Source organism: Berghia stephanieae, chromosome 2 (assembly GCF_034508935.2).
Source record: "Berghia stephanieae isolate SIO BIC M18660-M18661 chromosome 2, UCSD_Bste_1.3, whole genome shotgun sequence".
Classification (NCBI taxonomy): domain Eukaryota; kingdom Metazoa; phylum Mollusca; class Gastropoda; order Nudibranchia; family Aeolidiidae; genus Berghia; species Berghia stephanieae.
This window is the reverse complement of record NC_088361.1, coordinates 85030821-85055331: the sequence shown is the minus strand read 5'-3', so window position 1 is coordinate 85055331 and position 24511 is coordinate 85030821. Positions and strand designations below refer to the sequence as shown.

At 32.6% G+C, this 24511-nt stretch overlaps 3 protein-coding genes across 4 annotated transcripts in view; 1 reads left to right on the top strand and 2 right to left on the bottom strand.

The window, feature by feature from the left end:
* The window catches only part of LOC144965712 (armadillo-like helical domain-containing protein 3), a 45170-nt gene extending 39797 nt beyond the window's left edge, over positions 1-5373 (bottom strand). Inside the window, exons 1-2 of one of the 2 annotated variants that reach the window (XM_078901319.1) lie at positions 5230-5373; positions 3170-3284 (exon numbers count right to left, since the gene is read on the bottom strand). In XM_078901319.1, the coding sequence (XP_078757445.1) occupies positions 3170-3283 (114 nt within the window). In that variant the 5' untranslated portion in view covers position 3284; positions 5230-5373. The remainder of the gene's footprint in view (positions 1-3169; positions 3285-5229) is intronic. The other variant, XM_078901321.1, reaches the window with a different exon arrangement.
* On the bottom strand, positions 807-1445 carry LOC144966648 (uncharacterized). Its single transcript, XM_078903408.1, has 2 exons — positions 1169-1445; positions 807-998 (listed from the first exon to the last, which is right to left on the bottom strand). The coding sequence occupies exons 1-2, from the start codon at positions 1322-1324 to the stop codon at positions 807-809; spliced, it is 348 nt and encodes a 115-aa protein (XP_078759534.1). The 5' UTR covers positions 1325-1445.
* A 1763-nt stretch (positions 5374-7136) lies between the features above and the next one.
* On the top strand, positions 7137-23977 carry LOC144965711 (isocitrate dehydrogenase [NAD] subunit alpha, mitochondrial-like). Its single transcript, XM_078901318.1, has 11 exons — positions 7137-7261; positions 9680-9712; positions 10083-10166; positions 10730-10902; positions 11352-11481; positions 12681-12814; positions 16241-16343; positions 17677-17741; positions 19743-19824; positions 20245-20397; positions 21229-23977. The coding sequence occupies exons 1-11, from the start codon at positions 7166-7168 to the stop codon at positions 21307-21309; spliced, it is 1134 nt and encodes a 377-aa protein (XP_078757444.1). The 5' UTR covers positions 7137-7165; the 3' UTR covers positions 21310-23977.
* The last annotated feature ends 534 nt before the right edge of the window (positions 23978-24511 follow it).

The following is a 24511-nucleotide window of genomic DNA, read 5'->3' as shown; positions in this document are numbered from 1 at the left end:
ATGTCAGCCTTTCTCTCTTTTCATCAATTATACTATTCCTCTTGTTGTGATAAAGAAAAGAATCGAAGGATGCTGCCTGAAGCCTAATGAGGTAAAATCCTAAAGGCGTGAATGCTTTCTCAAATTTTCATATTTTAAAAATTTAATTTGACCTGTATAAACTGTTACTCCTTTTCCCCCTTTTGATAATTTGTAAGAGTCTGAATTCAATTGCATTATGTGATTACCTAAGAGGATGCATTAGCTTCCAAATCACTCCTCTGTCCGAAGCATTTCATACTCATACGAATAAGGCGGAAAACACAAAGGGTCTCAGAGGGTTTTCATTTTGGGGCCCATTTTGACCAATTTTCAAAATACTCCAAACACATCATATTTGGTATCAAATGAAAGGTTAATCATTGCAGATTCAGAAAAAATAGCTTTTGAGAGCAGCAGGCCTCTTACATGAAGAGAAATTGTCAAAGAAAGACAACTCTTCCGTTTTTTTGAAAATTTCTGGTAATTCTCAGGATCACCAAAATTTCAATGCAAACCTGCCCCCAGGCATTTGAAATCATCTTAAAACAGCATAACTAAGCAGCCCATGCATTTTTCTCAAAATAATAGCAGGATTCATGCCATATTTTTTTTTTAAATGTAAAAAAAAAAAAAATACAAAAGGACACGAGTCGGAAAAATTTGAAGTTTTCATGTTTTTTTTATTTTAAAGTATAAAATTCTTTGAAATGTTATAAATAATCAATAAATCTAATATATATACAGCAAATACAAATAAAGGTTAATATATACAATCAATTATAATTTTAAAAATAGTGCCTCCTGTTATCAATCGTAACTTGCTCCGAGGGCACTTTCGTCCAGCGGTAGTTGTCCGGAGGGCCCTGACTGATGAAGCTTTCATCTGGAACATCACCAAACACATAACTCTTGCCAGGGCCCTTCCGCATGAATCGCACGAATGGAGCATCAGAAGAAGGCTCTGGTGGGGTTGAAACCTGTGGAAAAATTACAAGAAACAAGATGATAGGTATATTCTTATCATAAAAAAAAAATTCAAATTTCAAAGTCAAACAACAGCTTACTTACCACCTGCAACTTCAGAAAACATGAAAATGAGTTATAAATATTACAAAATATTGCATTAAAGGTATGAAAAACTTCTTACAACAGCAAAAAAAGTCTTTGTGAGCTTGTTTATCTCGCATGTTATTTTGAGGTACTCCCCCACCTTCACCACTGGACAGTCTGATCTGGGAAAGATAAGTAAATATGGTTCTGGTATTACATTAAAGTCAAATAGAAAGTTGTGTTTATATCTCATATGTTAAGAAGTGTAATGCAATATGAAATAATAAAAGAACCTGCCCAAAGAAAAATATACAAATTAGCAAATAATATTAATAATGAGTCTAATAACATATAATCATCGAAATATTTATATGAAGAAAAGTAGCTGAAATAAATGTACAACTAATTAGAGAAATTTTACTGATGTTATCTGAATCATACAAGAAAGAAAAATGGTGGGAATCAAATTAAATGAAAGGGAACATAATTCTATTCAAATTTGATAAAAATAACGTCTATTTATCATTTTCATAAATTTAATCTAAATTTAGTTGATTTCTTATGGGTCGCCAGCCATGCCATTATCGTGAATCAGCCGCCATATTGGTTTCGCTATTCTGTGGCATAGCAGTTTTCCAAACTTTGCCGTATCGCACATTAAATCAAGGCATTTCAAGCCAAAATAACATCATCCTGCGTAGTTGTGGGTTTCTATCTTGTTATTCATCATATATTTACAATAAAATAAGTCGATTATCGACTTTCAGGGATTAGAAATGGAATTATCAGAATCAAAACAATCGAAGCCGGCTTGATTCTGCTATGGAAAAACTGCTATGGAAGAGCGACACACAGAAAAACGGGCATTAAAACTAACACAAATCCTTTGAATTTCACAATGATTATACTAAAATACTTATAATTATAATAAAAATAGTCAACTTACCAATTTTCACTCGTCGAAGTTATCGGATAACGTTTTAGGGCCGTAAACAAAAACTGCAGCTATGGAAAAACGATGTAGACACCGGATGTTTTGACTCGTATTTTACAGGAAGTAAGAGCCTCGCTATGGAAGAATTACGAAGTCCCCAAAACTTTGTGTTTTCGAAAACGGCCGTTTTTCTTTATTTTAAGCATGAAATCATAATTATTTTTAAAAATGAAACTCATTCTCCGATTTTTTAATGTTTTATTTCACAAAATATGGCCATTCAAAGAATTTCTGAGTTGATTTCATGTTTCTTTAACGAAGTTTTCCGAAACTACCGTGGCTGAAATGAAAACGTTTGTTGTCGCCAAAACCCATAAAAAAAAACACTTCAACAAACAATATCTTAATAACAACAAAATATTTTTTTTTCAAACTGCTCACACAGGTTCCTTAACCATAAATCAACACAAAACACACCAAAAAAAAAGTGAATTTGGATTTTTTCATAGAAATAAGTTTATTTCAAAAGGAGACCCCCATTTTGGGCCTTCTTGTGTTTTCTGCCATAAGAAATAAAAAATGAATCAAAGATCATCAAATCTAATTTATAAAATGCACCGAAAGCCATAATAGATGGATGCTATGCTCAATGTAAAGTAAAAAGTAGTTCTTCAGAGCCTTTAGGCCCATAGAACCGGAGTTTATCCCGGTTTCTATAGCATGAAACGGACAATAGCAATTGCTTACTACCCTTTGGATTGGATGCTAGTCTATCGCAAAGTACTTTACACATTATTTAACAGACCCAGCTACCCAATTACTGCTGGGTGGATAGGGGGGGGGGGGGGGGGGGGGTCAGAAAAAATCTCAACTGCACCCGTGATCGATCTCGGTCCCTTTGCGTGTAAAGCGAGTGTTCTACCAACTGAGCTATCAGGACCCCTACTATACTCAATGAGTGAGCATAAGTTGTTATTACTATTATTATCATTATCATTATTATTATCATTATAATCATCATCACTACTATAATTATTATCATTATTATTATCATCATTGCATGATTAGCATGATCATCAATATCATAATCATCATGTGTGAGTATATGATTACAAAAAATAAAAGTAACTTGCAACATTATATTCCTCATTGAATCCAACTTACATGAAAGAAGGCCTCATAGATCTGTACCACTTTTTCCTTCAGAACCATTTTTTGACTACTGCTTTTTCTCAACAAACTTCGATCTTTTACTGTAGAGCTGTCTTGGTTCGACATCCTATAAATAAAAGTAAAAGAAAAACGGGAAAGATTGATAAATGCTGTTTACAACAGAGTGCTGCTTCTGAAATATTGAATTTGAATTGAATGAAATAAATGATTTATAATATTAATAGTAATAGTAATACTTGAGATGAGTAATAGTGATTAGTTCTAGTAATAATAATAATAAGGTAGCGTCAATTGCCAAGGACCTTGACAATTGTCAAATCGTCAATTGCCAAGGACCGTGTCAGTTCATCAACTACGCATGTGTACTTTTAACTGCCACGGAGTACCTTTAGTGTCACGAAGTGTTGCATTGCCACAGAGTGATGTTATGTATTAATATTAATTAATACTCTCTTTTACTCTTCTTTCTCTCTCTGTGTCATTTTCTCTTTTTTTTTTCTCTATCACACACACACACTCTCTCTCTCTCTCTGTCATTTTCTCTTTTCCCTCTCTGCCATTTTTTCCTCTGTGTATGTATTTCTCTGTCATCCCCCCCCTCTCTCTCTCTCTCTCTCTCTCTCTCTCTCTCTCTCTCTCTCTCTCTCTCTCTCTCTCTCATTTTCCTCTTTTTGTTACGGACCTTGCCAGTTGGTAGATCATCAACTATTTACTATTAATGCCACGGATTGATCTTGTTGCACAAATGTTTTACGTTAATTATTCCGTATTAAGACGATGTGCAGTATATTTCCTTTAAAATAAAGGAAATCTTACTTTTCTTTTTTAATCTAGGACATTTTGGCAGGGATTTGCCACCTCGTCCTTCTGTTTTTTTTTCCCCCGCTGAATCCGAAATCAACAGTAATTTTTGTTTGATATTATTTTAACTCATCTTGGAATTCGTGAAAAGACATAAAAATTAAAAACAAATGCCAACAAGTGTGGACTTGATCCTTTCCACAACGATTGACAAGGAATGAGTGAATGGCGAATGGAAGAAAAGAAAGTGATGGGGTTCGAGATTCGTATGCGCGCAAATCGAGGCTTGACTGAAATCACCACATGCAGCTGAGTGAGTGAGGCCCGACTGAAATCACCACATGCGGCTGAAGAGTTCCAATTTGACTCCTTGGCAATTGATGAACCGTCAACTACCAAGGACTCACTCCTTGGCAATTGACACTTCCTAATAATAATAAGGGTAGTCTCACTAAATTTTCAAAGTTGTCAAATCATTCTGAAAATTGTTTCCTTGGATTCCTTGCACAAAAACAATCAAAATTCATATAGGTTTTATGATTGTGGCACTTATAGTTTTTGAGATATGGTCAAAACAGTGAGGGGAAACTGATACGTATCACAAAGAGAAAAAATGGACATTGTTTCCAAAACTACAACTTTTTATTTTAAAAAGGGATCTGTTCTATAGAAAAGAAAATATTTTTTTAATGCTCACATCTCTAGAGAAAAAAAGCTTAATAAATATGGTAGAAGTTGTGGACCTTTCTAAATAGGTGCACATAAACTAAAACAGTTTTTAAAAAGAACAAAATACTAAACAGTAAACAATGAATTATGAATGTTTCGGGCTCAAAACCCTTCTTCAGACAATTGTAAATATTTTTTTACTCCATGTACAAAAATGGATATCCATGAACTCCACGGATAGAGTTTATCCCGGTTTCTATAGCGTGAATGGACAATAGCAATTGCTTGCTACCTTTTGATTTGGATAGGACGTTGACGTTAGTCCATCGCAAAGTAGTTTCCACCAGGTCTAACAGGCTGAATGTGCCAATTTCATATGAATATTTATTTTATTAGAATCAAAGACTATTAATGCAATAACTTCAAAAACTGCAGTGGTTTGCTTTGAGGGAGGGGAGTTGTCGTAATATTGGATTGAAATTGGATCGGAATCATATAGGACATTCCTTGGAATTGATAGCAATGTTATGGAACGAGTCGAAAATATGGAAAAATGTGCTCCAAAATAAAAAGAAACTTACCTTACACAATGATTATTTTGTCCCAACGGTTCCCTGTCCTGTATTCTAAGTTACGTTGTACTTGTACAGAAGACACACTTAGACACCATCAACTTCATCGATTCAGTCGAAGAACTTAACATCATACTTATCTCCCTTGTTTCCTGTTTCAAGTTACTCGACGGAAACATTCGTACACAAGATAGCTCATACGGTAAAATCACGATCTCCCCGGCCAGGCGGAGTTGTACAAATAAGGTCGCGGGTTAGAGCCCTCATCGCCACCGCGAAGTTTTTATTTTCTGTTGTCTTCTGGCACTTTCCTACTCACTTCATTTCTTGTTATTATCAACATAAGTGCCTGATCTACTCACTTTTCTGTACACAAGTGGATGGTATAAATTTAGTAAATTTATCTGACTCTGTACCTGTATTTCATTTGTGCAAAATAGTGTGACTATTAGCGTGGCAGAGTGGTTAAGGATGGTTCGAGCCCCGCTTCAGGCACTTTCGTTTTTTTTTCTTGAGCAAGATTATTAACCCCCAATTTGCTCACTTGGACAACATGGGTGATTCCTGTTGACATCAGACATCTTGTTTGATGAGTTATCTATATTCCTTCGTGGAATGCCAAGGCGACGATATCTTATGATATCGTGGCGCAAAAGGCATAAAGAAAATAAAATAAAAATAATAATAATAATAATTGGATTCAATAGTCTGATGTCACGTCGCCCAGCAACGGCGGCCATCGTGGTTCTAAAAAAGAAAATCTGTACTTTTTATTCTTCATCCTGGCTAGAACTTTTCATATGTCTTGTGATCAGAATGTGTAAAAGTCAAAACATGATCAGATTTGTAATGGGGTTTTTTTTCCCCTCTGGATACGCTTTTATGCTCGTCGGAGAAATATTTCATAAGGGCGTCCGCCATTGTTCCGATAGTAGTTTAGTTTAGAGCCAGTTACTAAGTTACCATGATCATTACGAGGGAAGTGACGTTATGACTGTTGAAGCGTATTGGCACTTATTATAGCGCTTTACTCCGTCTAAACAGGCAACAAGCGCTTTATATTGACATCTATTGAAATATACAAATACACAAACATACCATCAATAAATTACCTTTGAAACAAATGGGTATTTAGTTGAGTTTTTTTTTTAATTGGAGGGATGAGGATGACCTGGAGGATGCTGGTAGGAAATTCCAACAATGAGAGATGGCAAATTGAGACCGACATCTACCTATTTGCAGGTATTATAACCCAAATCGTTACGGACTTATCGTTCGGTTACCTTACCTGCAAATATGAGCACGTGGCTTTGGGTCCTTTGTAAAATGTTTTGAGTTAGTGGATAATACGTTTTATGCAAGGTCACGACTACTACTACTACTACTACTACTACTACTACTACTACTACTACTACTACTACTACTACTACTACTACTACTATTACTACCACCACCACCACCACTACTACTACTACTACTACTACTACTACTACTACTACTACTACTACTACTACTACGACGACGACGACGACGACGACTACTACTACTACTACTACTATTACCAATACTACTACTACTACTACTACTACTACTACTACTACTACCACTACTACCACTACTACTACTACTACTACTACTACTACTACTACTACTACTACTACTACTACTACTACTACTACTACTTCTTCGTCTTCTTCTTCTTTTTACATTTTTTGCCAGCTTTAGTCAATTTGAACAAAGGTGCATGCTAAGATTTTTTTTATTATTGAAAATCCACATCATTACTGAAGTGTAATAACTCAGACGCCGCCCTCTGACTTCTATTACTTGTGGCTTCGATTCATTTGATTCACCTCTGAATAAATTTACTTGTTGAGCGATTGGAATCACATTATAAGGAACCGAAAGTACTTCGAGGCAAGATCGTCAAGGTCAATAAACAAACATGGCTGGCAAGTCAGTTTTCACGAATGTCCTCACACATGTATCGCGAATTAAGGATGTCTCCGTGCTTCGGACCATACCACAATTGGTATCTTTAGTGAGTATTCATCTTTCATTTTCCCCCCATCCTCTATCAAGAAATCTGGTAACCTGTAAGTAGTAGTAAAGGGACGCCTTCCCCACAGCCACAACAGACCTAGAAATTAGAAACACAAATTAATCCCAGTTGCAACACAACTTTCTTATTTCTTGGAATTTTTTTTTCGGCAGTGTAGTACAGTAGTTTATGACAAATTTATTTTTCATTAAATATTCATTTAGTGTCCTCTCCTCTTTTTATCGTTGTTTCTTGATCGTTCCATGTTTAATTCCATATTTTAGGTATATCATGTCATAATTAATCAACCAAATTATGGCTTATCAATTATCAATCATCATTTAATTTATAAGTCTTGATATTGGGTCCACGTGCACATATTTACAAGTCTGAAAACCGAACTTTATTATGGGCTTATTATTGAAATGAACAACAATTTGCGTTGGTTTTGGAGTATTTCCATGACAATAATAGACCATAACAATTTGGGGTGTCAGACATGTCTAAGTCCAAGCTCTCTTAGATTTTATCAATCAATCCTTAGATCTTAAATTCATGTCCCGTTGCCATAAGCAAAATTCTTAGCCAGAATTAAATAATTGCTCATCAAAAGAATAGCCGTTTTTTTTCTTTATACATTTTATTTTTTAACCATTTAAACTGTCCCAAGTTTTTTTTAAGGCTGCGGTTATTCAGAGTCGACTCTGAATAACTTTCTCCGGTTATTCAGAGTCGACTCTGAATAACTGTCTAGGGTTATTCAGAGTCAGGGAGTCCACTCTGATTAACTGTAGACAGTTGACTCTGAATAACTGTCTACAGTTATTCAGAGTCGGGGAGTCGACTCTGAATAACTGTCTACAGTTATTCAGAGTCGGGGAGTCGACTCTGAATAACTGTAGACAGTTATGAGTGATGAACTTCCAGTTACCAACCACACGGTTTTTCTGTTTGTTTTTTTTCTTCTCTCCCACCTCTGTTTAACCCTACGGGAAAAAATCGTTTTACTTTTTCGTATTTTCTTGTCTCTTCTGTCATGGCAATTTTTTGCATCCGTGATTTGCATTGCGGCCGCAAAATTTGCAATTTTTTGCAAATTGTCGAGATTTTGAAAAAAAAAAAAAAAAGAAATATTTAAACAAATATAGTGGGGACCAGTGATGATAATCTTCCGCGGATTTCTGGGATTTTAGGATTTGTTCATAAATGTTCCGTTGTTTTTGGTCATGTCAAACATTTTCTGCTCAGTGGTAGTTCAGGGGGGGAAAAAACAATAATATGCCTTCTATCATTTTTTGACACCTCTGCTAAGTTGCATGAATTTTGGTGACACTCCTTTATTTATGACGTTAGTCTAGACACGCTGGCGCCAAATGTCAAAGGCAGCACAAGACACACGGTGGCCATGAATGAGAAGATGATCGAAAGGGAAGGGGATGGAGCAAATGGGTGTAAATATTTGTGTACTTTTTAGCTGTAACATGATAATACATTCATTTGACGATTTTATGAGGTTTATAAGCGTGTCTATTTTTTTTTCTTCCTTTTTAAGTTTTGTTTTGTTTTTGTTTGATTGTTCTGAATTTGTTAATAGAATTCATTACAACTTGTGTCTAATTATAAAACAATTTTAAAAAAAAAATAAATCAATTCATTAATTCTCTCTCTCTCTCTCTCTCTCTCTCTCTCTCTCTCTCTCTCTCTCTCTCTCTCTCTCTCTCTCTCTCTCTCTCTCTCTCTCTCTCTCTCTCTCTCTCTCTCTCTCTCTCTCTCTCTCTCTCTCTCTCTCTGTCTCTCTCGCTCTCTCTCTCTCTCTCAGCCACCCTTCTATTTTCATATTATGTTTATAGATCTCATTTGGTAATAGAGAGATAATAAGTTAGGCTGATCGATTTAAGAAATGGTTGTTTATAAGCTAATTTAAAATTGCTTTGTTGATGGAATATGTTTTGCAATTGATTAAAGATTCTTATTTATAAGCGACTGAAGTTGAAAAATCGCCAAGTTTTAAGAATTTGGCACTAAAATTGCTAAAGTCACAAAATAACCGTAGTAAACTGGTATCAAATTGAAAGAAACTCATCTCGCAAGAACTCAACTCGATAATTTGATAGGCTACTCGGCTCTAAATATCTGTACACATGGTTATCCAGGGTCGACTCTGAATAACCATCTACAGTTATCCAGAGTCGACTCTGAATAACTGCCTACAGTTATCCAGAGTCGACTCTGAATAACCACTTCGTTTTTTAATGATTTAGTTTAGACAATTCGTATTTTTTTCTGATTGTATTTTTATATGATTTTGATGGATTAATTGGAGTGGAAAACCTTGAAATAAAATTTAATGTTTATAATTGTAACTTTGTAAATCTTTTTTTTTAAATTAACATTTGACTGTGTATTTTCCATTTTCAGACAAATAGAGGAGAGAGGAATTACTCATCTGGGGTGAGTAGTTACTTGCTAAAAATGAATTCCATTAAACGAAGTTTTGAAGCCAAAAAATTTATGTTTTAGAATTAAGGAATGAATGCATGTCCTTTTGATAAATGGATCTAATCGATTCTTTAAAGAATAAGTCAAGTAAAAAGAAAAACAGTGACTCGACTGCTTGACATAAAGCTCTGTTGAAGGGATAGTTTCAATTTTAGAGTTGTTATCTGAACAAAACTCTGTGCATTAATGCATTCTTCAGAATCAGACATTATTTTTTATGGAAGAGATTAAATTAGTGTGACATATGCTTTTTTTAAGTGTTTAATTTTTTTTGTTATGTAATATTTTCAGTGTGTGTGACTGGTATTTGTATATTCCCCAGAATCGTTTGGTGACAATGATACCAGGAGATGGTATTGGCCCCGAGATATCTGCGTCAGTTAAAACAATTTTTAGTTCTGCAGGCGTAAGTATATATTTTTCAACAGATATTCATAATTAACATCATGATTATTAATTTATTTTGATGATAAAGTGTAAGTATTATGGTGTGACCAATGTCAAAATATCAAGAATCCAATTATTTTTTGCAGTGGAAAACAGTGGGGAGTAGGCAGAAAGAGAAACGCCTCCAACTTCACCACTGAACTGTATTTTCCGACAAAACTGGTAATTCTACCACAATAATTTACTAAACAATATTGCACTTACACAAATTATCATAGCAGTAAGTTCACATTCCAACACACAAAACCAACACATGTGAAACATTTTTCTTCCATTGAACCACCAAGGAATGGAACTCTCTCCCACCAGCCATCCTAGCTATTACCAACTGCAACAAATTTGATCAAACATAAAACATTTAATTTTCAGCCCAATGACATAATTATGAGGAAAGTTACTGCATGATTTGTATAAAATCTGTAGTGATGGGTAATCTACCTTTTGCAGATAAAGACGTTGAACTGAACTTGAATTGTAGTATATAAATATAACATGACATAACATAATTTTTGCTTATTTCAGGTACCGATAGATTGGGAAGATGTTGATGTTACTCCAGTGAAAGGACCAGATGGAAATTTTAGACTGCCACAAAAGATATTTGAATCAATGGATGTAACTAAAGTTGGTCTGAAGGGACCTTTGGCTACACCTATTGGAAAAGGGCATCAATCATTGAATCTTGCTCTTCGAAAGTAAGTGGCAGTGTGGTTTGGTTGTGTTTTTTGGGGGTTTTTGGGGGTTTTTTTATGGTCGATGTTGTTGTTGTTATTGCTGTTGTTGCTGTTAATTGTTTTTTTTTTTTGTTTTTTTAATTTATTGTTTAATATTTTTGGGGGGAGGGGGTTGTTGGAGAATGGCCTAGTTATTTTTTTTTATTAATTTGTTTTTGTTTTTTTGTTTCTTCATTATTTATTTTATTTGTTCAGTATATTAGTAATATGTCTAATGTTTATTTTGGGTTGATAAGAAAAGAAAAAAAAAAGATGTTGTACATGGTTATATCATGTATGTTCTTCCATAACCAAATAGTATGATAGTTACTTATATGACTTGAGCAGGTGGCCCTGAAGAACGTCGTTATTTAAGATTTTATTTAAAAATAACATATGTGTGATTTAAAATATATTTTTTTCATTTTCAGAGCTTTCACTCTTTATGCTAATGTCAGACCTTGTAAGTCCATCGAGGGATACGAAACACCTTACAAGAATGTGGATATTGTAACCATCAGGGAAAACACAGAGGGAGAATACAGTGGCATCGAACACATTGTAAGATATGTTTTTAATTTACAGTAGTTCTTGATCATTGGTTTTATTCATCAAGTGCAAACAGTGGAACTTCATAAAGTCAACTCTCTAAACTCACTGACTGCCACGGCCGATACATGTGCGTTTTTTAAATTTTGACTTTTGACTGCCATGGCCGAACCCCCTCGGTTTCATACTACTACTATTTTTTTTTACATCTGACCGAACTGTATCAGGCATGGCAGGTTAATGGCGTGGTAGTTCATTTAAAATAAATAGATAAATAAAATTGCCTCCTTTTCAAAATATTACTGTGCAATCCAGAATTAAAATGCAACAATACAAATGGTATCATTTGAAAGAACAACAGAAACAGGTTTGCTTTTTAAACTGTTTTATTATCATAAAAATTGTGAAGATGGTAAATTTTTATTTTAAAAACATGCCTAAACCTCAGCAGTCAGCGGCTTTGCAATTCTGAGAACCTTGACAGTCAGTGATGTTAAAGTCATTTTCTGCTTAAAGGTAACACCTCTTGTTGGTCCCAAATTTTTCTGTTCTTTATCTAAGTGCGTTCCATTGATTATGGATAAAGTTAACCTTACTTAAAATCAACCAATCTTTCTGGTCAGGGGGTGTTGGCTTTATCAGGATTCCACTGTACTTGTTTTCAGGAGCTGCTGGTCCCATTTTACATGAATTTGATGATTATAATGATTGGGTTATTAAATGGTACAACAAGGTAACCTGATTTTAATTGTTTACCTCAGTGGTATATTTGGTATTTATATTTAGATATTAGGATTTATAAATGTGATGTGCATGATGTTGATGATCATTAATGTAGTTCTCAAAAAGTCCAAATATATCTATTCTCCAAACATACAAAAAATGCGTTTTTAGTTATGCATTAGGGACAGTTTTATTGATCTATAGAAGAACAACGATTTCCTCTGCATTTTTTTAATAGGATGGTAAACATTACTTCAATATCATCATTATCATCATCATCATCATCGGCATCACCATCATCATCATCACCATCATCATCATTATCTTCAGCAATATAACATTTCATAAAACTTATTTCTTTATTCATAGATATGCTTAATTCCAAATGACATTATCAGTTTATTGATTTTATTTTACTTACAGTAATTTTTTTCTCTTGTTTGCTTTAATTTTTTTTTTTTTTTGGGTAATTTTATGACTGAAATCAGATTGTAGATGGGGTAGTGCAAAGCATTAAGTTGATCACAGAACAGGCTTCAATGAGGGTCGCCGAATATGCCTTCAAGTATGCCAGGGACAACAGAAGAAGTAATGTCACTGCAGTACACAAGGCAAATATCATGTGAGTCTTTTGTCTTTTTGATGATGATCATCATCATAATAGTAATAATAATCATATTATAATGATATATATATATATATATATATATATATATATATATATATATATATATATATATATATATATATATATATATATATATATATATATATATATATATATATATATATTTATCGACAGTCCGATGATCAAACCTCTGAAGTACCGTTTTCGTGAATCCGTTGATCAAAACCCTGATGTTGACATCAAAGCTTCGTGTCCTGGGTTTTCATGACGATCAATCCTCCGATATCACTTCCGAGGTTTGATCAACGGGTTTTGAGATAAAGGAGAGCTGGTACTTTTTCGCGAACCTCTGATCTAAACACTTTTCTTAATACTTTGTATTGCATGGCTTGAGTTTGTCAGTGTCATTATTTTTTTCCTATTATTATTATTATTATTAGTATTAGTATTATTATTATTATTATTATTATTATTATTATTATTATTAATATTATTATCATTATTTTTATTTTTTTTGTTAAAAATTTCAATCTATGTTTTCAAATATGCAACATGAACTATAAACACAATCCATTTTTCATTATATTTAACACAAATAAATTTCTAATCGAAACTAAGTAAGTTACAATTCAAGTACAATGAACTTAATAGGGTTCCATTCAGTGTTGCAAATTGTAAAATTCATGGGCATCTTTTGGAAAAGTTGGTTTTGTCTGCTGGAGATGGTTGTATTTCTCTGAGGAGATCTTCTCTGACTGGTGTAAACCTGCATCGGTGATCATTAGAAGTTGCTCTCACATCACTCATTGATCGGGGAAGCAGATTCCAGTTGTCTGGATGGTTCTGCTTAAACAGAATAGTTCTATCTGGTTCACAACTAAGTGCTCTTATGTCAGTAACAATTGGAAATCCTACCATCCTTCCTGGCCTGGTTGTGGTTAAGGTGTTATTTCATCAAATGACACGAAGAAGTTGTATGCCAATATACTGTACCTTGCATGGAGTGCTGTGTTCTTTCATGTATTATAGTCAGATGGAGTGAAAATGTCAACTTTCTTTCAATTGTCCTTTCTCTAAATACTTTTTTTTTTCAACTGTGACACCTTGCTGCCATACAAATAAACTCAACATTCTTGACATCATGTTTCTATACCATCGCTGGAGATTATTATTTTGGTGTAAGTACCAGCTGTTACTTTTGCGCATAAGTGGTTGTAGAGATAACTCATTGGCGGTCAGACCTGCCTCATCAATTTGGTCATGTAGTAAACAACAGAGGCTTGGATCGATGGAGATAATAAATCAGCCTGTAAATCAATATAAGATTAATAAAGTCTCTGTTCCTCGTTCAACTTTATCCTTTTCTTTTTGCCACAACCATTAGAAGCTGCTGTCGTCCATTATTCATGATGAGAATTCCATGTCATTTCATCGACATTTGCACCTTCGTGTTTGATGCATTCATCGCATTTGTCTTTTCTTGGCTCTCTTGAAAAATATATGCTGTCTGTCTTCCTCTGTTACTTTGATACACCTGGTTCCTCTTCCCTTGCAACAACATCTTTCTTTCAATAGCTTCATTTCCTTTTCAACATTCTTGTATTTCTATGATGGATCATCTTCTAACATAACATTCCAGTCTGTATTTTTTGTTTGACACTAAATTTGTTACATGTAATTAGCCGAGCAGTTACGTTCACTATTTGGTCATCTGATGTATCCAAGTGGTTCGTGTTTGAAATATCCTGTAGTGTACTCCACAACTTCTCTATTAGGTCTATAGGAGTGACGCTACTCTCTGTGTCCAATAGAATAGAATACCGATGGTGTCATGTATGTATACGTTGAAATCAATTCTAAGTCGTCTTGGATTGGTTGATCTGAACTATACATTTTTAACTTTGATAATATGAAGCCTTTGATATGATTATTATGATCAGTTTCTATATGTAACAACATATTTATTTTTGGTTGCTATTCTTTCTGCACTTTTTATGAATACGCAAATACCTAATATCAAGTCTTTAAAACTAATTACCAGGATGAAAAAAGAAATGTGAGACAATTACAAATACTGATCTCTATGAAAAAAAACAGGGTCCGGGGCCTGAGTACAATAATAAAAGACCAGCGATGGAGGCTATTTGGTCACATCTTACATTGAGAAGATAACATCCCAGCTCAAACTGCAATGACAGAATATTTCCTTCATGGCAACAAATATGTAGAGAGACCACCAACATCAATAGTAACTACCCTGAACCAGGATCTCTCTACATATCAGAAATTTCTGGATTCAGATGAGGCCGAATTAATCCCTTAAGAACTAAGAAATATCGCAGTGCCCTCTGTACTAAAGTGACAACAAGATCTTGACAGCCTCAAAACTCTGGCCAAGGACCGTGACCAATGGAAACAATTAACAACATGGATGGAGAGAGCAGATATATTCATCGATTATGATTTAATCATACAATTCACAGCAAGCGTCATTTGGACTGCGAGGCTTACTACTACTACTATTTTGATCGCTTGAAATAGGATAGTGCAGTACTTCTCCATCTACCTTGAACTCTGGACTAACATTAGAGGTTTGATCATCTTGAGACTAAAGAATAAGAGGGCGCGCTTATCTCTGAAGTTGACATCAGAGGTTAGATCAGCAAATTTGGCAAAAATGCTACTTCAGAGGTTAGATCAACTGGCCAACGATATATATATATATATATATATATATATATATATATATATATATATATATATATATATATATATATATATATATATATAATGTAGCACAAATAAGCCCAGTCAAAGTCAAAAGTACACACAGAAAACTATGCTCAAAAATATGTTCCATGGAATTAATTGGGAAATCATAGTAGAACAAAAGTTTGGTATCATTACTCTTGAAAATAGCAGACTTTAACTCACAATCCTGTTATAAATGCTTTTTATAAGCAACTTTTTTGTGTATAGACTCCATCATTGAAGTATGAACTCATCAAAATGTGAATATAGAAAGGGCTCAGAATTTAATAAATACTGCTTCTATAGTCATATTTTGGTTTACTCTTTCACAATCCCAGGAAGTCTCTTACCCACTCAGGTTAAAGCTCTTTAAAATGTCATGTTTTGGACTTTGACTGGCTTTACCAGCGTCACCTCAGTGTATGTGTGTGTTTTTTTTTTTGTTTTTTTTGTTTGTTTTTGTTTTTGTTTTTTTTTAAATTTTTTTGTTTTTGGGGGGGGGGGGGGGGGGGGGGGGGGTAGCGTGCCTAGCCCTGGTAATATAGCCCCCAAAGAAAGTTGAAAAGAAGAAAAATTGATTGCTTTTCAAATATCTATAAGTTTATTTTCTTTTGAAAGAGTAGTCAACCATAAGATTATACCCTATTTTTTTTCCTTATTGCTTTCCAGGCGTATGTCAGATGGTCTGTTCCTCAAGTGTTGTCGTGAGGTTGCCTCAAAAAACAAAGATATTAAATTTGATGAAATGTATCTGGACACAGTTTGCTTGAATGTAAGTAATTTACTTCGACCTATGAATAATTAGTAAATATCATATATTTGCTCGTAGTTTATTTTCCACGTCTCAATGCCTTATCTCTCTCCATTTTATAAGGAACACACTGTAAATATAAGTTTTATGGTCCTTTGTTTGGTATATAAATGCAGTTATAAGTGGCAATGAAATTTACTCATCAATAGTATTTAGAGAGAGAAAGAGAGAGAGAGAGAGAGAGAGAGAGAGAGAGAGAGAGAGAGAGAGAGAGAGAGAGAGAGAGAGAGAGAGAGAGGGAGAGAGAGAGATAGAGAGAGAGAGGGAGAGAGAGAGAGAGAGAGAGAGAATAAGTAGGAGTGAAATATCTGTTCAATGTTGTCGTTATCATATAACGTTATAACAAATGTAACTAAATGTTGCCATATTTCTGGACAATACAGATCTATTATTATTATTATTATTATTATTATTATTATTATTATTATTATTATTATTATTATTATTATTATTACAACTTGAATTCAGCATAAGCTCTGACCTAACGGTACAAGGAAATCTGCATAAATACAACACTGTTACAATCAGCTTCTTCTTAAAACCAAAACCTCTTGTTGCTCCCAAATTTTGTTTTCCCTATATAAGTGTGTTCCATTGATAACTGTTAAAATCAACCAATATTTCTCGTCTGGCATTACCAGGGTTTGACTTGTATCAAAGTCAGGGTGATTTAGGTGCTGAGGATTGAATTTAATGTCATATGCATGAAACTTAGCAGGCGCTTTAATGACCTACATAGTGTTGAAAGCGCCGTTAAGCACCAAAAAACATAAAACATGAAACTTAGGTTAAGTTAATATGTTTTATCAAGGACAATAGATTAATTTCTTATCGTGACAAAACTTGAAATTTCACATTATTGATCATTTCACTTGAAAACACCTTTTAAGCATGTGATGTACTACCCAACTTAATACCAGTTGGAGACAGTGAGTCACCATTTTATCATTCAGTCATTGCTATTAACTCCTTTAATGATAATAATGATAGTAATAAATAGTAATAATATTAATATCGTAATAATAATAATAATGATAATAGTAATAATAATAATAATAATAATAATAATAATAATAATAATAATAATAATAATAATGCACATTTGTTAAGTGCAGCATATCCCATATTTATTATCAGGCTCCGGGCATGTCTTCAGTGACATAAAACTGATAAAGTTAATGAACACAATTGCAATGATTTTTACATTTGATTTAATGATGGTGGTGATTTCATCATTTGATTTGATTTGAGACTGTGATGCTAAATGAAATTGTTTTCTTTGTTTCATTTGAAGCTTGTCCAAGATCCATCTTCTTTTGATGTTCTCGTCATGCCAAATCTGTATGGTGATATCCTAAGGTACATTGTTCCTTCATTCGGAGCATCAATCAGTCCACACTTGGGTGGGGAAAAAAAATCATTACATCAGCAGCACAACACATCGGCATGTGTTGGTTTGATTGATGGGCAATAACTAATATTATTATTATTGTTATTATTGTTGTTGTTATTATAATTGTTATTATTATTATTATTATTATTATTATTATTATTATTATTATTATTATTATTATTATTATTATTATTATTATTATTATTATTATTATTATTATTATTATTATTATTATTATTATTATCATTATTATTATCATTATTATTGTTGTTGTTGGTGTTGTTATTATTATTATTATTATTATTATTATTAAAAATTTATACAATACAGTATTTATCTTATAAGGAAAGGTTAGAATTTCTTGACTTACCCAGTTTGAAATATAGAAGAATTCGTGGGGATTTAATTCAGGTTTATAGATTGGTACATGGTCTGGATAGGATAGACTTTTCTGATTTTTTTTCATATTCTAATATTACTTTTACTAGAGGGGACAAGTTTAAGATTTTTGTCTCTAGATGCAAAACAAACATAAGACAAAACTGGTTCGGTATTCGTATTGTTCAGAAATGGAACAGTTTGAAATTTGAAACAAAGAATGCAAAATCTATGGATTATTTCAAGGTGTTAGTAGACAGGGAATTATATGATGGGAGATTTATATATGACGAATAATACTTGTTTGCTCTGCTGTTGACATGGCTTTCAATCTTGTATGTATATATTATGCATTATTATATTATTATGGTTATCTGCTATACGCGTGTGTATGTGTGTGTGTGTGTGTGTGTGTGGTTGTGTGTGCGCTTTGCATGTCAAGGTTAAAGATATATGTTTGTACACCACATGAGTACATTTAAGTTGAAATACTATCTTTACCACGTGTATCGTTATTGTAATATTTAATCAATAGATTTATGGCATTACTAATTAATATTAAGGGCATTCAAAGGATCTTATCCTATTTTGCCCTATACCACATGTTATGTTATGTTATGTTATGTTATTATTATTATTATCATTATTATTGTTGTTGTTGGTGTTGTTGTTATTATTATTATTATTATTATTATTATTATTATTATTATTATTATTATTATTATTATTATTATTATTATTATTATTATTATTATTATTATTATTATTTTTATTATTATTATATTATTATTATTATTATTATTATTATTATTATTATTATTATTATTGTCATTATTATTATTATTATTATTATTATTATTATTATTATTATTATTATTATTATTATTATTATTATTATTATTATTATTATTATTATCATTATTATTATCATTATTATTGTTGTTGTTGGTGTTGTTGTTATTATTATTATTATTATTATTATTATTATTATTATTATTATTATTATTATTATTAATATTATTATTATTATTATTATTATTATTATTATTATTATTATTATTATTATTATTGTCATTATTATTATTATTATTATTATTATTATTATTATTATTATTATTATTATTATTATTATTATGTTTATTATTATTATTATTATTATTATTATTATTATTATTATTATTATTATTATTATTATTGTCATTTTTATCATTATTATTATTATTATTATTATTATTATTATTATTATTATTATTATAATGATAATAACTATTATTGGTATTAGTATTATTATTATTATTATTATTATTATTATTATTATTATTATTATTATTAATATTATTATTATTATTAGCAGTATTATTAAAGTATATTTGGACTTACTCACATAAAAATAACAACTTTTAAAAATTTTAAGTAATACATTTAAGGCAGAGAATTGCTATGATACTTAGACCCATTCCTCACTTCAAATGATTCATGAATTGCTGAGTATCAGAGAATATCGTCAGTTGTTGTCAGCATACACTACCAACTCATTATTAGATTGTTTTACCATATCATAAAAATAATCACTTTTTAAAATTTTTCAGTGATTTATGTGCTGGACTGATTGGCGGATTGGGCGTCACACCAAGTGGTAACATTGGAGAAAATGGTGCTCTATTTGAATCGGTAAGGCGATCATTTTATAATTAGGTATTTATGTTGTTTTAAGGGACTTATTTACAAATCATTTTAATTGTTTATGTAATTTACCTTTATCGTGCCAAAGGAATAAGGCTTGAGTTCTGAATGAGTAGGTCGATCATTGTGAAAAAGAATGAAGAAATAAAAATTTGTCATTGTTCAAAAGCATTATACAACAAGAGTATAAATGATGAGCACAAAACACAAGTATTGCACAAAAGTATATAATGATGTTTAATCATCCTTCCATTTTGAATGGACTTTTTCAATCCCTTGAAGCCAATTCAAAAGTCTAACGACCTAGAATACTGGAAATTCTGCCAATAGAATTACAGGTACAAACTTTTTTTTTTTGTTCTTTTTTTTTTTTTAATTGTTAATTTTTGTTTGTTTGTATTTTTTTAGGTGCACGGGACAGCCCCTGACATTGCTGGCTTGGACAAAGCAAATCCAACTGCCCTTTTGCTCAGTGCAGTGATGATGCTGCGTTATATGGAATTTAACTCTTATGCTGATCGAATTGAAGCTGCTGTATTCAATGTTATCAAGGATGGGAGAGTGAGTTATTTTTCTTTGTCTTTGTTTAATTTTTATCTTTTTTTTTTTTTTGTTATTTAAATGTAGATGTATGATGAATTGTAAAGTTCAAATATAGCATACACATCATTTTAGAAACATGCCTTTTGACATCACTTAGTGGGAAGATAGATTTTAGTAAAATCATTACCTCTTACAGTAAACTCTTGCTAAACTATTCTTGCTCTGTGAACACCGATGTACTGTTCCCTTCCCCCTACTCCAAATACTACCAACCTCCTTTTTTTTTTTTTTTTTTTTTTTTTTTTTTTTTTTTTTTTTTTTTTTTTTTTTTTTTTAAACCAAATTCATGAACAATGATTATCACTGTCAATATCAGATTGATGACGGGTCCTAGACTTGATTTATCCAAGTTTTTACTTCATAGAGACTGTGTTTGGTTTCAATATCAGATTGATGACGGGTCCTAGACTTTTATTTATCCAAGATTTTACTTTATAGAGACTGTGTTTGGTCACTGTGAGACGTCTTTTTCAAAGTACTGCAATAATGACCCACATTGCTGCCTTTAGTCAGGTAGCCAATTCCTTGGCTTACAAAACCAAATGGGTTAACACAAAATGAATTGTTAGCAGAAATTATATTTATGTAGAAAAAAAACAACATTTTAACCTTTTAAAATCAAAATATTATTCAATTTATGGAGAGAATTAAGTTTTACTTTTGACTGTTTTACCACAGACTCTCTTCTCTCTTATTTATGGATGGAAAGGAATTCTTTAAGAAAACCATGCTGCACTGTCGTATTAAATTTAGTTTTTATATGTTTCCCATTTTCGCTTTTTTTTTCAGTGCCTGACAGGAGATCTCGGTGGCTCAGCAACATGTTCACAATTTACAGATGAGATCTGTTCGAAAGTCAATGAATACTAACTAGCCTGTAATTTCAAATTATCCAAAAAGAGATTAAATGAATTTGTATGTTGAACTTTAGTTGGTTTACATTTAAGATGTAATGTGTGATAGTGAGACTGACTGATTCCTGTAGCCTATTATTTGATGTTGTCCTTTATTTTTTTCTTCTTCTTTTATTCTATCATGAAATGGGGGAATCAGTTTTTTGATACTATTTCTCTAGTCTACTATTTCATCAAAACTGGGTGCTTTTCATGAAGGTGATCATCAATCAAGTAAGCTGTACATTGTGATCACATTACCTGCCACAATATTTTTAGTTTTCTTTGGTTTGAATAAGGCAGGAAAAGTAGACAGAATAAAAATGATGTCTAACAAATCGAACAGCTGTTGCAATATATAGACGTTTATATTGTAAAGCCTAAACAAACACTCATGCATAAGGAGTTCATTGTTTATCTAAGCATGATGACTTTTGTTCTGTCAATTTTAATGCCTCTTTGTGTGTGTGTGTGGGGGGGGGGGGGGGGGTGTATGTGTGTGTGCAAATTTAGAAAGAACTGATCACTTAAGACATCACAATATGTGACCATTGTCCTACACAATAATTAATAAGATCCATTCTTACATGACCATCTGTTAACTGTTGTCACAACATAAGCCATGTCACACACCCTTATTTAAAAAACAAGGTAAGGTAGAAAAAAAAAATCCATATCCATTGTACAGGCGAAAGCATTCGCATCTCCCATCTGTTATATGCTCTTGATTGTCCTGATAGAAATATTAGCTCAATCAGAGGTGATGAAGAAATATTGGACAATGGATGGAAGAAAGGGATATATGCAGGGGAAATAAGATCTGAAGATTTAGCATTCTTAGAGACAATTGTCGAGTAAATTTCTGTGTCATCAACAAACCAAAAAAAAAGACATTTATCAAGCTAACACTCTTGTCATGATCACTGAATATTATTCGTTTCATGTGTTCAAATGTGCTTCCTTTATTATTTTACATAGATTATTTACATTGTGCTGCTGCTATGTTGGCAATGTACCCTCTTGACATAAATATCAATATGAAAGATTAAATGAGTATGGATTAGGAAGTGCTTGTAATAATAGTTCGAAAATTATTGTATTTTATTATTGCGCATTGATAGTAATAAATCTAAAAACTCATGTATATAATCTACTACTACTACTACTACTACTACTACTACTACTACTACTACTACTACTACTACTACTACTACTACTACTACTAACTACTACTACTACTACTACTACTACTACTACTACTACTACTACTACTACTACTACTACTACTACTACTTCTACTACTACTACTACTACTACTAATACTACTACTACTACTATTACTACTACTTCTACTACTACCGTAGAATGGTTTGACTAAGACCAGCCTCCTAAGTGTGCCCCCAGGTTGAAAATTATTATATTATTATAAATTATTTCAATGAGACTTGATGTACACAGATATTGAAAGTCAAAGAAATTGAACCAAACAAAAACAACAAATAAAAAACAAATATTATGGTAAAATGTACATCATTCTCAATCTGGGGGTCGAAGTCACCTCATTCCATGGTACTACCAGTTTGAAATCACTCTTAATATCAGTTGTCCTTTTTACAGAAATCTATCTGTTTTGTAACTACAGTTTAATTTTTAATTTTTGTTGTTTTTTTTGCGGGGAGGGGGTTGTTGTTTTTTTTGCGAGGGGGGGGGGGGGGGGGGGGGGCTTTTTTTTTTGGACTGAGCGAATCTACATTTTTGATAATTACATTTGGTCCATGTATTTGTTTAATTTTAAAATCTTTATTTTTTGGGCATTTTTTCATTGAATTCACTTTATTATTCAAAGTCAACTAAATCTTGAGATTATACATTAACATGACCAATCACTATGAGTCCAAATATTGAAATCTTTATAAAGTGCTTCAGGTATCGTAGATGAAAAGATATTATGAAGTAATGTTTTTAATATGATCTACATCTACCTTTCGAGGTAATTTTCAGAAATGGTGTATGCGTGGGGCCTGACTTTCCCTATCATTGTGTGATTTGTTAGCCCCTATTACTGTTAACCCATAGAGGCCCGCTTCCCCTGGAGTCGCCCGCGACTGTTGAGGCCCGCATCGCCCGCGGCCCCCGAGAAAAAACGGATCATGTTTACTTTGTTATTGCAACGAATCACTTCGTTTTATTCTAAACCGGAAACATCGTAAACATAATGCGATCGTTCTATTTCCGTTTCCTTTTTACCGCACGTTTATATCGTTGATAGCAAGTGAGTAATCGAATTCAGAAAAATGGCATTCCCGTACCTCATGAGTTTGTTACGTGGCACTAGAAATGATGTTTTGGAGAGTGGTGTAGACGATGAAGAGGATTTTGGAAATGAAAGCGATATCGAACTAGAAAGAGAAGATGTAAACGATGGTGGGGATGGACAAGACGAGGCGTTAGCACCCGATCAAGGTGATTCGGACACTGAATCGGAGTCCGAGATTGACGAAAATGACGGGAATGGGGGTGCGGGGAACGAGTTTTTTTTTTTAATATTTTTTTTCCCAATTTATTGAAATCAAAACATGTCATGTTATATATCATTCGAAAGCAAATTTATCTGGCTATAAAAAGGAATTAAAATTATAATTTTATGTCATTTGGTTCTCGTTTAATAATTTTTTAACTTTGTGTTGGTATTTTTTTGTTAAGAGTTATGCCCCTTACACTGAGCCTCAGGGGAATTTTTTTTAGTAAACACCGGGCCTCTATGGGTTAATATGAAAGTTTCAAACTATGGGGTGTGAGAAACTGTGCTAGACAGAGCAGAGAGAAAAACACTAGAAAAAAATCATCTCAAAATTTAGCTTGCTACAACACCAGTCGAGGCAGTTGATTTTTAGGGATGATTTATTATTGTATTCTTTCTTTCTGCATTCTCGTTTTCAAATTTCTATATTATTGAAAGATAGTTGTCCTTACAATAAATAGTATTTGCAGCATTTGACTCGACGCAGAGATAGAATCACTATGAGTAACAATAGTTTTCCACTAATGTTTTTAGTGATTTTCATTCCTTCATCCGGAATATTTGTATGTATATTGTTTTTGCCCTAGTCAAATGTTATGAGGTTCATTTTAGGGGGTGGTGGGGGGGGGGGGGTTAGATGTTTTCAATTACAAATAAT

Excerpts from the sequence above, each read along its gene's own strand:
- LOC144965711 (XM_078901318.1), top strand. The coding sequence starts at position 7,166 with ATGGCTGGCAAGTCAGTTTTCACGAATGTCCTCACACATGTATCGCGA. Across the intron at positions 10,167-10,729 it reads CAATTTTTAGTTCTGCAGGC|GTACCGATAGATTGGGAAGA; the intron begins GTAAGTATATAT and ends TGCTTATTTCAG. Across the intron at positions 10,903-11,351 it reads TTGAATCTTGCTCTTCGAAA|AGCTTTCACTCTTTATGCTA; the intron begins GTAAGTGGCAGT and ends TTTCATTTTCAG.
- LOC144966648 (XM_078903408.1), bottom strand. The coding sequence starts at position 1,324 with ATGAGATATAAACACAACTTTCTATTTGACTTTAATGTAATACCAGAA. Across the intron at positions 999-1,168 it reads CAAAGACTTTTTTTGCTGTT|GTTTCAACCCCACCAGAGCC; the intron begins GTAAGAAGTTTT and ends ATTTTTCCACAG.